Source organism: Lepisma saccharinum, unplaced genomic scaffold (assembly GCF_977018435.1).
Source record: "Lepisma saccharinum unplaced genomic scaffold, izLepSacc3.1 HAP1_SCAFFOLD_850, whole genome shotgun sequence".
In the NCBI taxonomy this organism is placed as follows: Eukaryota; Metazoa; Arthropoda; class Insecta; order Zygentoma; family Lepismatidae; genus Lepisma; species Lepisma saccharinum.
Window position 1 is genome coordinate 59,891 of NW_028143510.1, and position 13,121 is coordinate 73,011.

General features: G+C 37.6%; 1 protein-coding gene across 1 annotated transcript; it reads left to right on the forward strand.

Moving 5' to 3' along the window:
• The first annotated feature begins 11,492 nt into the window (after positions 1–11,492).
• LOC145983350 (protein GVQW3-like) lies at positions 11,493–11,903 on the forward strand. The gene has a single exon (XM_083116489.1). The coding sequence runs from the start codon at positions 11,493–11,495 to the stop codon at positions 11,901–11,903; it is 411 nt and encodes a 136-aa protein (XP_082972615.1).
• Positions 11,904–13,121: the final 1,218 nt, after the last annotated feature.

A 13,121-nucleotide genomic window follows, 5' to 3' on the forward strand; every position in this document is an offset into this window, starting at 1 on the left:
CTTTTTTACGATGTACAAAAATGCATCAAATGTGGATCTGATTCTTCGCAGATGCCATAAAACACACTTTGTTGCATCAATCGATACGATGCATTTAGTTTTCTGTGTGGAGAGGATAAAGGCAGCCGGAGCATGCTGCTTATCACATCACCACCACAAATGGTCGAGATTGCTGCGGTAGTCTGGTCTATCGGTTTACCAAATTTCACATTTCTGCCCATGGCAGTTTCTGAGTAATCAAGACGTATCGATTGATAACGATCAATCCACTAAATTTCATGTTTGTATCTTGAAGAGTTATTTTATACTCTTAAACAGATAAGAGAAATTAAAAAGGTAAAGTGTTCCCCTGTGCTTTGCACCACTCCATGAAGGTGTGTAGAGGTGTGCGTAGTTAGGGCGCCACACTTTCTTGATCACGACCGAAGGTTGGGGTGATGTGATCAACAACACGCCCCTGGGAGCCTTTACCCTCCAGAGTGTCCTCCAGATACCACTTTGTACGGCGCTTGGTCGGCGTCGCTTGAGCAGGTGGAAGAAATCCCTGTTCTCCCCATAGGACCAATAGAAATAATTATGTCTTGTCAAACTCATATTTACGAGGTCTTGCAGTTAACAAAATGTTAGCTCTGCAGACATGCTGTCAAACAGACAGAGCCACTCATATAACTTATAGTTTTAGACTTGATAGGTCTATCGACTCACAAAATTTCATCTTTGTAGCCCTGGAAGTTGCAGAGATATAAGTAGTTTACACGAAAGAATGGGCGGCTTTTTTCAGCTTTATCTGAACCCTAGAAAGGTGGTGAAGGAGATGTAGTTTTGTTCTCAGAGGAAATTTAGGGCGCAAGGAATTGGTTTTAGGAGCAACACAGTGTAACGTATGCAAACAAAACCAGTAGGATTTGAGAATATCTTGGTAATTGTTTGTCCAAGTTTAGGATTTGTTTGAAGGTACTGACTGAATCTACCAGTCCTGGATGCGGTAACAGTATGTATGTTGTCGCAGTGCATCAGATAACACCCGCCTCATCTTCTTTTATGGGTCAATAACATTTACATACGTTCTCTTATCTCTTACCCGCTAGCGAAGAGACGCAAGTAAGAGCAGCGCGGAAAATCCTTTGCATTCAGATCGTGCACCCTACCTGTGGCACACACGGAGAGAAAGAGATTATAATATACAGTGAGAGGGAGGAACAAACGGAAGGGAAGGAGCAGAGAAGAGAGCAAGGCAGAATAAGAGAAGAATAAAATGTGAGACAGTAATCGTGACATATAGATTGAGAGAATGGCACATTAAAGATAAAGGGAATGAATAGATATAAAAAAGTGACAGAGAAGAGAATGAGCCGTAGAAACTCAAAGTGTAAGACGAAGAGAGTGAAAAAGAGAGATGCGAGTGAGAAGTAGAAACAACTTAAAATTAGTGATAAAAGGCAAAGTGATAGAAAACTATAGACTAAAAAGCAAATGAAATGGATAGAGAAGAGATCTAGACACATTAAGAGGAAATGATAAAAAAACGTGAGACAGTAAGATTAAAAGATATAGTGAAAAAACAGATTGAAAGTTAAGCAAGATAGATATAAGAGAGTGACAGAGAAAGGAAGAAACTGAAAGAGTAAGAGAATGAAGAAGAGAAAGAGGCTGAAAATTCAAGAAAAAGGAAGAGAGATAGAAAAATACGAAAGGAGAAGGAAAGAGAAAGAGAAGCAAATGAAAGAGACAAAGAGAGCGAGACAGATTAAGATAAAAGTGTAGGAAATGTAAGATAGTAAGAGTGCAAGATAGATAGAGAGAAAAACTGATTTGGGATAAGGGAAAGACATACTGTAGATACAAAGAGAATGACAGAAAAAAGAATAAAAAATAGAAACGTACTGGAAGGTGTGCCTGGTTGGTTTAAAATATCAAAATACTACTATTAGAAAAAGAAAGTGAAAGAGAGAAACAGAGAGCGTGAGATAGAAAGAGACTAAGAATTCAAGAGAATAGGAAGAGAGAAAGGTAAGAGAAGGAAAGGAAATACAATGAAAAAAGATCATGAGAGAGAAGCAACTCAAAGTGAAGAGACAGAGTAGAGAGCAAGACAAATAATGAAGAAAGGATAGGAAGTGTGGCACAGAAAAATGAAAGAGATTGAAAAAGGAAATAATTAAAGAGAGTGACAGAGAAAGGAGTGAGACAGAATCTTAAAGAGAAAGCGCAAGAGAGTGAAAAAGAGTGAGAGAGCGAGAAGTAGAAACAGTTGAAAATTCAAGAAAACAGGAAAATATATTTGAAAATAAGGAAAAAGCAAAGATTAATAAGCATTAGAAGTTAAAGAGAGAGAGAGAGAAAAAGAGACAGAGAAGGGAGCTGGACTGATAAGGAGGAAGGAGAGAAAATGTGAGACAGAAGGATGGATAGATAAGAAGAGAAAAACGATAGAGGAAAACATAGATATAAAGAGGATGACAGAGAAGAGTGGGACATACAGAACTTAAAGACTAAGAGCAAGAGAGATAAAAATATAGAAAGGCACTGAAAATTCAAAATGGGAAAACAGAGAGAGAGAGAGAGACGCGTTTATGACACTGGATCAACTCAACGCTACTCTCTGCGATTGAAATTTCGACTGCGCCATATGATGAAGTGGCATCTGGCGAGATGGTCCCTTATTAAGTTAGCATGCAGCATCCTTGGAAGGGGAAAAGTTGTAGTCTTAATTCTTTCATTACCAAGAGCTGTCTCCCAAGTTTTCAGAGTTTCTTGGCGCAATTTCACCCTCTTGAGATCCAACAAAAATCTATTTCTGAAAATGTTATCCTAACTCTCCAACAGGTGACGGGAGAGGTGAGAAAGTATCATCTTTCAGAGGTTCTTCTTTTCTCTGTAGAAACGGTCACGCGTCGGAGATCTTGAGAGGCTGAGGTCCGGGTGTTGCAGACAGACATTGTTGCCAACTCATATTACAATTATGTTTCAAGAATTGTGTCTTCCCTCATCCACTTTACCTATTCATTATTCTTCATTATCGTCATTATTCCCATGATGAAGTAGAAAAACTGAATGAAATAACTTCCCCCAAATGCAAATTAATATCAAATAATACTAGCACGTCTTAACATTTTGTTCTAAACGCATGATATACATTAATAGTCTAAACTGGGTTAAATTTGATTCCGAATCATATATGAGTCTCCGATAGAAATCGAACCCAGAACCCTCTGATGATAAGGTAAAATGAAACTGGAATCTGAGAATTAAAGTAATTGTATATTCACACAGGAAACTATAAACGTCAATTACAGTTATTAGATATTATTAGAATAAGTAACTGTAAATATTTGCTTTCAAAATAAGTGGCTAACTCTTTACTTTTCAAATAAGTAACCATAACTAGTTACTCTTTTAAATAAGTAACATAAATATATTACTTTTCAAAGAAGTAACTGTAACTAGTTTCATTTTAATATAAGTTAACTAAATATGTTACTTTTTCAAAGATGTAACTGTAACAAGTTATTTTCTGAATGAAGAAACTGTAACTAGTTACGTTTTCAAGTAACCAACTATAACAAGATACTTTTCACATGAATAACTTTAACTGCTTACTCTTTGAAATCAGTAACTCTAATTTAGTTACTTTTTCAAATAAGTAACTGTAACTAGTTACGTTTTCAAATAAGTAACTGTAACTAGATACTTTTTGATGTAAGTTACTTTAACTACTTACTCTTTAAAATAAGTAACTGTAACTTAGTTACTTTTTCAAATAAGTAACTGTACCTAGTTACGTTTTCAAGTAAGTAATTATAACTAGTTACTTTCCATGTAAATAACTTTAACTGCTTACTCTTTGAAATAAGTAACTGTAACTAGTTACGTTTTCAAATAAGTAACTATAAATAAACATTTTTCATGTAAGACTTTAGTTAGTAAGTTACTATTTCAGGTAATGAGTGCTATGAAAAATAACAGTTACTCTTAAACTAAAAACATATTTTTTTTTTCTTCTAGGACATTTGTTACGACTAATAATTTCGGATTTATTTTGAATTTACTCGCCTCTATGTTTTCGAATTTAAACATATATGTGGTTTATTATAATTGAATGAAAATCGATTACGATCGGTGAACAAGATTAAATTTTTTACCCATAGATGGCAGGAGCCTACTGTATTGAACATTTCCACCCGTTAGAAAGCCAATCTTCCAACCCAGTTAGCGTACCACAGGAAAATATGAGCTGGTGAATTCAAGCGCAGTGCATAGTTCGTTTACCGTTTCGATGCAGAGATGGAACTTGTATATAATTATATTTCAGCGCAATACAGTACTTTTTGAAGGTAGTGTTAATGTATTTATCACTAGGCATTCGCAGACCACATCATTCAAAGAACAGTACCACACCCAGAGACAAGAAGCAAAATTATCTTCATTTCCGCGTTCATCGTGGGGACAAGCACCAAATTAATATTAATTTTAAATAGGAATCAGTAGAGAAAAGAACAGCGCTCTTGCGTTTCCTGCATGAACCACATTACATGAGTTCTATCTTGCATTTCACAAAGAGTAACTCTAACAGAGTTACTTTTAGAGAAACACAACTGCAACTATAATCGAGTTACTTATTAGAATCGCTTTCCAAGAATTGGTTAAACCACAGTGTCCGTAATTGGAAATAGTAACCCTATTGTTAATCATACTAACAGGCCTGTCAAAATGATATATTGCATTCTTCCTAGTACTAATCTAGTTTCGAGTCCATATATCTATATATGAACTTGATTACACATCATGGTGGTTTCTGTTTGTTTGTTAACTTAGACAAATAATTGCACTAACTGATACTGATGGGGTAGGTGAAATTATTAGGCTAAATGTTTGTTAGGTGTGAAATATCGTTAGACTTCTGTTTATGTTTTGTTGAAATATGGAGGTGTCCATTGTTGTTAAGCTGTCTGTCAGTAAATCTATTGTTAAATGTTAATTAGTAGTCTGTTTATATCTCAAGTTTAAGTATGTATAAAACACGTGCGTATTAGCCTGTGTGCATACACGACAGCTTACAATGTGGGGACGAGAAGGTAAATTTGATTAATTACAAATTTGTTACAAGTCTAGTAAAATGGCTTATGTAGTACCTTTCGATAAATACGATCCTCTAAATGGATCTGTTTCTGCATATTTGGAAAGATTTGCTAATTATTGTCGTATTCAGCACGTTGGACCAGAGCATAAAGTTCCTACATTGATTGCTGTAATTGGATCGCAACCGTATGAAGTTCTTCGAGAATTGTTTGCTCCAGCACTGCCGGAAGTTAAAACATATGAAGATATTTCACAAAGATTAATTTCTTAACTGTAGTCCTGCTAGTAATTACATTGTGCAAAGGCTGAAACTACGGAATTGTAAACAAGAAGATGACGAACAGATTGAAGATTTTGTAAGACGGTTAAGGAAAATAGGTGAGCAGTGCGGTTATGATAACTTTTTGCCAGTTGCTATTTGATTCTCTAATTAGTGGTATTAAATTAGAAGCAATTAGAAAGCACATAATTTCTAAAAATATTATGGAATTTTAAAAGGCTTTCAAAATTGCTAAACAGATGGGAAAATTAGAGCATGACATGAAGGAATATTACAATTAGGCTAATGTAAATCACATTTATCATCATAGGCCAAGTAGTTCTTACAATAAGGAAGATGACAGACCACAGAACGAATTAAGTGCAAGGGCAAATCAACGTTTCAGCTGTTAGGATGCATGATACCAACAAAAGGCACTTTACAAGTTAGAATTCTGCTAGGTTTCAAAATACGAGCTCGAACACACCAGGACAAGGTCATTCACGTAATGTTAGCAATTATGAAAAACAATTTACAACTTTTCATAAAGAATATCAACCTAGAACACAATGCAAATATTGTAAAAAAATATGGACACGAAATAAAAGCTTGCTATAAATTGTTGAATCAGAGAGATAGAAATGATGTCAATTTGAAGAAACCTTATTATACATACAAATCAAATAATGTTACAATGCCAGAAGATCCAGTTGTGCAGTTGGATGAAGACCTAACCGACTTGGCAGTTGGTATAATTGAAGTAATTCCAAGGAAAACACATCCAGTAGATGATGTTACTTCAAGTAAAGAATTTGGAAATGATACTTCTTCCAATACATCTAATGATCAAGGACGGAAGCATTTAAACAATTTATTATCTGAGACAAACATTTCATATTGTAATGGATTTGTAACCAAATTAGCACCTTCATCTGAGTATGTACTCAATTTAAGTATGAATAATATCATGGTAAATTTTGAAATTGACACTGGATCATATGTGAGTAAATCTGTTTGTGAAAGTATTTTGTCTAATGTACAATACGAAGAACCAAATTGTGTTTCCTGGAACTTGGATCAACGTTTCCAAGATTTTATGACGATGAACTTTTGATGGATTTCCCAGATCCAGGTGATGTAAATGACACCCCGATTTTGGATAATGGGGCAGGTTGTAGCAAAAAGTGGCAGAAATGCGAAGTAAAATAAACCAAGTTAATCAATCAATTAATATATCGAGTACAATTCTGATATTACCTTCTATAGCATACAAAACCAAATTTATTCTCACTGTATTAAAACGTAATGTCAAGTAAATCAAGTGAAATTTTTCAACACCAACGCGCATATTGGTTGTACGTACTTAAAATGATTGGAAAGACCAGTCGACAGGCGGACTTGCGGCTTCGTGCTGTGCGAACCTCCTGCCTGTATACTTTCATGGAACCACCTACTTTCAGCTACTCTTACATCGCTACAGTACCGCTGATCGCCACATGATTATACGAGAACGCTCTGTCACTAATGCGGCTGATTGACCAGCTCTGCCATACAAGTATGTCTACTAGAGTGCTGCATGGAGAGGATTTCGTTCGAGCTGCAAATAGTTCGCACGGGCGACGCTAGATAGGGTACGGAATCTAGATTATCTCCGCTCGAGCGAACAACGCTCGAGCAGGCAAAACGAGCGGTATACACTCGAAGCTTAGTAGTAAACGTATAACTGTCATTTGTCTCTGGTAGTGGGCCCTCAAATATGGATCGTGAAGTGTAAAAGACGCACAGTGAAATTGAAACCTAAGTAAACATAGTCAAAATCTTCGGTAACACTTCATATAGGGGTGACGGATTTCTTACTTTTTACAGGAGAAAGTACTTTCGCAAATAATTTTTGTAGCGTTGTGGAAGTTCGTGAATGTAGTTTTGATCAATTTTAATGCGAATGCATGTTGTTTTCTGCGAAAATCTCTGTCCGACACGCTGTTTCTGCTGCCGCCATTTGCTTTCTGCACGAGAGCACAATGTTCCGTGTGTTAGATGACGTAAACCCCTTAGTCAGTGTTTCTAACTCGCCGTGTTTTCACTAGAACATGACGTGTCGAGTATTTTTAATTTATTTTTAATTTTTTTTAACTATGCTTGCCTAACCTAACCTAACCTAACCTTACGGAAAATTGTTTGTGGGGCTAACGTGAATGGTTTGTGGGGCTAACGTGAATGGTTTGTGAGGCTAACGTGAATGGTTTGTGGGGCTAACGTGAATGGTTTGTGGGGCTAACGTCAATGGCTTGTGAGACTAACGTTAATGGTTTGCGTGGTATTAGCATAATTTCAATTCTGGGCACGAAAGTAGGTATTTTCCGGTGAACAAGGTTGCAACACTGCATACATCGACAAAACACACTCACAACGCGCGATGAACCAGTACGCTATCACCATAATGTGTGTTACAGAATCGAAATAACGAGTAACAGTAAGTACTCGTAAATGTAAGAAATATATATTATTTTCGTTAGAAATTCATTATTTCACCTAAAGAAATGTTCGCATTCCAGAATAGTACGTTAGCAATTTAAAAAAAGTGCGAAATAAATGATTTGTAAGTGTCACCCCTATAGTAAAGTAGTACGAAATCTTCACGTCAAAATGTACTTTAGTGTGTCTTACCAATACAGTGATGGAAATATAGTAGATGATTGTGGGCTGAAATTGCCAGGACGGAGATTTTAGATATATACGCCGGACCTGTTCGAACCCCCTCCCGACGCTCTTGACTACTACGACTAGACATTATTATTATTGTGTGATTTATTTAGATGAAGGGAAAATTTTGCCTCTTGCAAAGGGAAAATGTGCTCTCAGATGTGGCAACACTGGCTGGCCGTAGTCGCATGGAAGTGAGACGTGGCTATGCAACCGCGCAAGAGATAAATAAGAGGAAAAATAGGGTGGTGGAGGGGAGCTAAAGCAAAATGCATGCTGATGCCCTCCGAAAAGATCCCACAGAAAGCTACATCAATCATGGAGAGATCATTCCTAAGGTTTTAAACCGAGCCCTTTTACCATGCGGTTCGCACCGTGTCAGAAAATATCGGACATGTTCTGTGAGGATCTGTATGATAGAGGGGGAGCCAATCGGATGAGAGAATCTTTAACCAGCACCCCTTATCTCATATATTCTAGGGGAATTCGTACCTCGTCCGTAAACATTCCATACATCCTGACGGATATATCTAGAATCTCCGTCCTGGCAATTTCAGCCCACAATCATCTACTTCATTTCCATCAATGTATTGGTAAGGACTTATAAAACCTAAAGGGTATTCGAACAGGTCAGGCGATCCCTCCGCCACCCAGGAAATTGCCATAGTTCATTTCAAGTTCCAAAAAAGCAGGATGTTTGTTGTATTTGTAGTTACTAACAGATATTATGTTCAAGTAACAATAGTAAAAATACGTTACATTGAAAAATATGGAGTGTACAGAAACTAGGTTTGGTCGTTTATTGTTTCTTTAAATATTTGTTCTAAGTCCACTTTATGCATTGATAGGCTAATCGGGACTGGACCTACAGTTTAAAGTAGAATCCGAAACCGAAACTCCAGTGGGTATCGAACTCAGGATATTTTACCATTCAGTCTGAAGAATAAATGGTTCCACTGTTCCAAAAATTAGAGGCCTCCCCCATGGCGCAGTGGTAGCGTCATCGCCTTGTAATCAAGGGGTCCCGGGTTCGATACTCGGTGGAGGCACAAGTGGTTCGGATCCCACTTTAAGCTGTAGGTCCAGTCCCGATTAGCCTTACTGTGCATAAAGTGGACTTAAAACACCAACTCAACTCAACCCAAAAATTAGAGTTTTGTGTGAGAGAACAAATAACATAAACTTTACTAATTAAATATCCCCCTGACTTTTACATTCCTAATTCAAGAAAAAGTTATAAAGTTAATATCAATATATAATTACTATGGATTTCAGTACGCTAACCGGATGAAATGTAGAAAGATACCGGAAAAACAGTTGTGCTGGATATTAATTCAAAAGTCTCCTCCCAAGATAATAATACTAATAATAGTTTATTTTAAGCTCTGAGTACAATCCAATACAGCACAAGTCTAGTGAAAAATTATAGAATTACAGCGATAAAATATGTAAGATGTAGAACAATACATGATAGTAACATTAAATTTCAACTTTTTTACATAAGATATAATAATAATAATGAAAATTCGTAATAAAAGTGTTGATTAATTTATAATAGTTATTATTGTTAAAAATTATAGCCATGGTAATAATAATTGTTATTGTTATTTTTTTCTACTTATCGAGTTTTGTCGTCCATAGCAGTAGTGATGGTGATAGTAGTATTTTCGTGCATTCACGTTCGTATATATGAAGAATGTAAAACAAATCTATCGCATACATGCTAATCAGTCTCCTCGCTACAGGACCATATGCCCCAGGTTCAAACCCTGGTTAGGCATGAAATTGTGTTTATTCCATCACCCATTTCATAAATCATCATTTCATCATCATCGGCGCTATAAGCTGAAGATGTAGAAAAGTGAGATAAAAATAAACAAATCAGAACTATAAAAAGGCATGTATGTTTATATTCAAACAGATGGAAATAAGAACTGAGAGCAAAAAATATGGATATGAAACTGAAACCTAATTTTATCTCTATATATGCTATTATTGACTCTGATGTTTTCAAATTTCTCTGAAATTTTGGTATTTTTTACACCCAATTTCCCCTTTCGCTTAAAATTGGGTCCGAACTTCCATTCAAAACTGAAAGGCACCTTCATATGGCAACACTGCCAAGCTCCCCTCATCACCAAGGAGACCGTTGAGATGAGAGAGAGAGAAAAAGAGAGAATCGCGGAACATCGCCCGCCAGTGACGTCATCCGTTACGTCAGAGCAGCCGGCGAGGGTGGATGAGAAAAAGATTTTCTCCGCTCCAGGACCTCTTACGCATTTCCTTTCCAAATCACGAAAGCCGCTTGCTGGCCAGTGGCAGCACCTTACTTCCGGTGGTGGGTGCTCTAAGAGATACGCCACGTGTTTCCCCTTCTAGTAATGGCTGTTTGTCTATTTCCTCCTAGATCTTTTACGTCTTTGGTCTGAATTGAGCTTGACGGTTCAGTAGGGCATGTGGAGAACGATACATTCAGGAATCTGTGTAAGTTTGGAAACATCATCCAATCTCCTGGGATAAATGTGAGATGCGATGCAAGAAGTTGTAACAAGAGCAATTACATTCTTTTTTTCGAGAGGGATTAAATTTTGTGTATATTAGCAAGACTGCATACTCCCCATGCAACTTTCTTAGGATGCTTATATATTTTCTGACCAAGCACTGGCGTACGCAGGAGGGGAGGTTGTTGGGCCTACAGTCCCCTCAGAAGTTTTGAGAATATCAAGTTTTCAAGTGCAACAAAGTGGTAAATACATATCCGTTTTACATATTCCGATTTCATATTTTATATTCTTTGAGCAACTTTTAAAACGAAAGTTACAAAAGGCAATTATGAAATATTTTATTTGGGTCCTGCCCCCGTCTTCTCCTATCCTGGAACGCAGCTATGTAATATCAGCATTTACAATTTTAGCGCCTAAGGAAAAATCCTGCATTTGTGCTTTCAAGAGAGATACATTTCCAGTTACAGAAGGTAAAACAATCATATTGTACATTTATAACATCTATGTAAACATATAGCCCCCACTCTCGCTCTTTCACTCCGTACACACACACACACACACACACACACAAACACACGCACAGATGCATTTGATTTAAGTTTACTTTATACACATAAGGCTAATCGGGACTCGACCTACAGTTTAACGTGCAATCCGAACCTCTATGTGCGTCCACCGAATATCGAACCCCAGACCACTTGATTACAAGGTGATGACATGACCATTACGCCATCGGAGAGGCCCACACATACATACATATTACCGTACGAGGGTTTTTCGGAAAGTTCTAAGAATCGGTCAGAGATGGCGTTGCAATCGGAACAATAGCATGTGCATTAGAAGGCCACATCTGTTCTGAACGTGCAGGGAAAATGTCATCGCCACTCTTCCAACAGTCTGGTTTCCATAGGCACGTGAAGGATCAAAAGTGCAAGTGACGTGACAACATGGAAGAAAAGGAAGTTCGTGTGGTCATCAAGTTTCTGGTGAAGAAGGGATTAAATGCGACAGCCATCAAAGCCGAATTGGACACAGTGTTGGGAGACTCTGCCCAATCATTTACCACTGTTAGCAAGTGGACGACGCTGTTCAAGCTTGGACGGGGCAGCGTTGAAGATGACCCCTGCAATGGACTTCCGCCAACCGCCATCGCACCAGAAACAATCGATAAAGTCCATGATATGGTGCTGGCTGACCGAAGATTGAAAGTGCTGGAGATAGCTCATGAAGTGGGCATCTCAGTGGACAAATTACACATTCTCACTGAAGAGTTGGGCATGAGGAAACTTTCGACGGGATGGGTGCTGCGCCTGCTTACGCCGGAGCAAAAAACGCTTTCGCGCAGTGACTTCCATTGAATGCTTGGCGCTTTTCCAGAGGAATCCTCATGAGTTTCTGTGGCGTTACGTCACTATGGACGAAACTTAGGTTCATCACTACACGCCTGAGACAAAAGAGCAGTCCAAACCTGAAGAAATTTCAGTCAAATGAAGAAGTCATCTCCACAGTGACAGGCTATTTTGCAGACCTGGACGAATCCACATATTCTGCTGGTGTCAAGGCATTGGAAGGCCATTGGCAGAAGTGCATTAACCTTCGAGAAGATTATATTGAAAAATAAAATCTCAATCACTCTGATATTGTGTTTATTTATATCCGGTCCTTAACACTTTCCGAACAGCCCTCGTACAGAATAAGTTTGCTACTTAATTGTAATGATTTAAAGATATCAGTATATTTCCTTTTTTATCGTACGAAGAACGTAATACATGCACATGTACAGTCACCAGCAATAAAGATGGGACATTAGATAGATCCTGGAATATTCGCTTATCTGCAAGGCGTTATGTTTATTGAATAGTAATTTTTTGAAATGGGGATGTGCACAATTTACTCTGGCTCATGACGTTGTTTGTGACAAGTATACCTCTTCCTTGGTTGTTCGTTGCACTAGACCAGCCGATAACCAATTCAGGCTCTGACGATCTCAGTGGACGAGTTCATTTGGGGCTAGACTCACGACCATAAATCGTTCTTGGTTCGATTTACAGACAATGCATAGGTGTTGTGCCATGTTGGTGCTTTCATCTATATATTTCTGGTTAATCGTGAAGATGAATATTGGTTATGGTGTTAAATAAGTAAATACAAACCCAACGTGGTAGCGTCGTCGCCTTGTAATCAAGGCGTCCCGTGTTCCCGGTGGCGGCACATAGTGGTTCCGATCCCGTTTTAAACTGTAGGTCCAGTCCCGATTAGCCTTGCTGTGCATTAAGTGGACTTAAAACATTAACTCAACCAACACACTCAACGTAGATCAACAATGTCAGGTACTGATGTTCAAGGGATTACAAGAACCACAATATAACCAAAGTAAATATTCTGATAATTTTTAGTAAGTAGCAAGGAAAAAATGAAAATACAGGGTGATTCAAAAATAATATACGTATTTCAAACAGGTATATTTTAGAAAAATTAGAAGTAGTAGTAGTACAACTCTGAAAGTTTTGACACTAAAGATGTTCAATATGCCCTCCACCAACGTCACGAACGAACAACATCACAGCGGTACTCAA

Coding starts and splice junctions, on each gene's coding strand:
- LOC145983350 (XM_083116489.1), top strand. CDS start 11,493: ATGGAAGAAAAGGAAGTTCGTGTGGTCATCAAGTTTCTGGTGAAGAAG.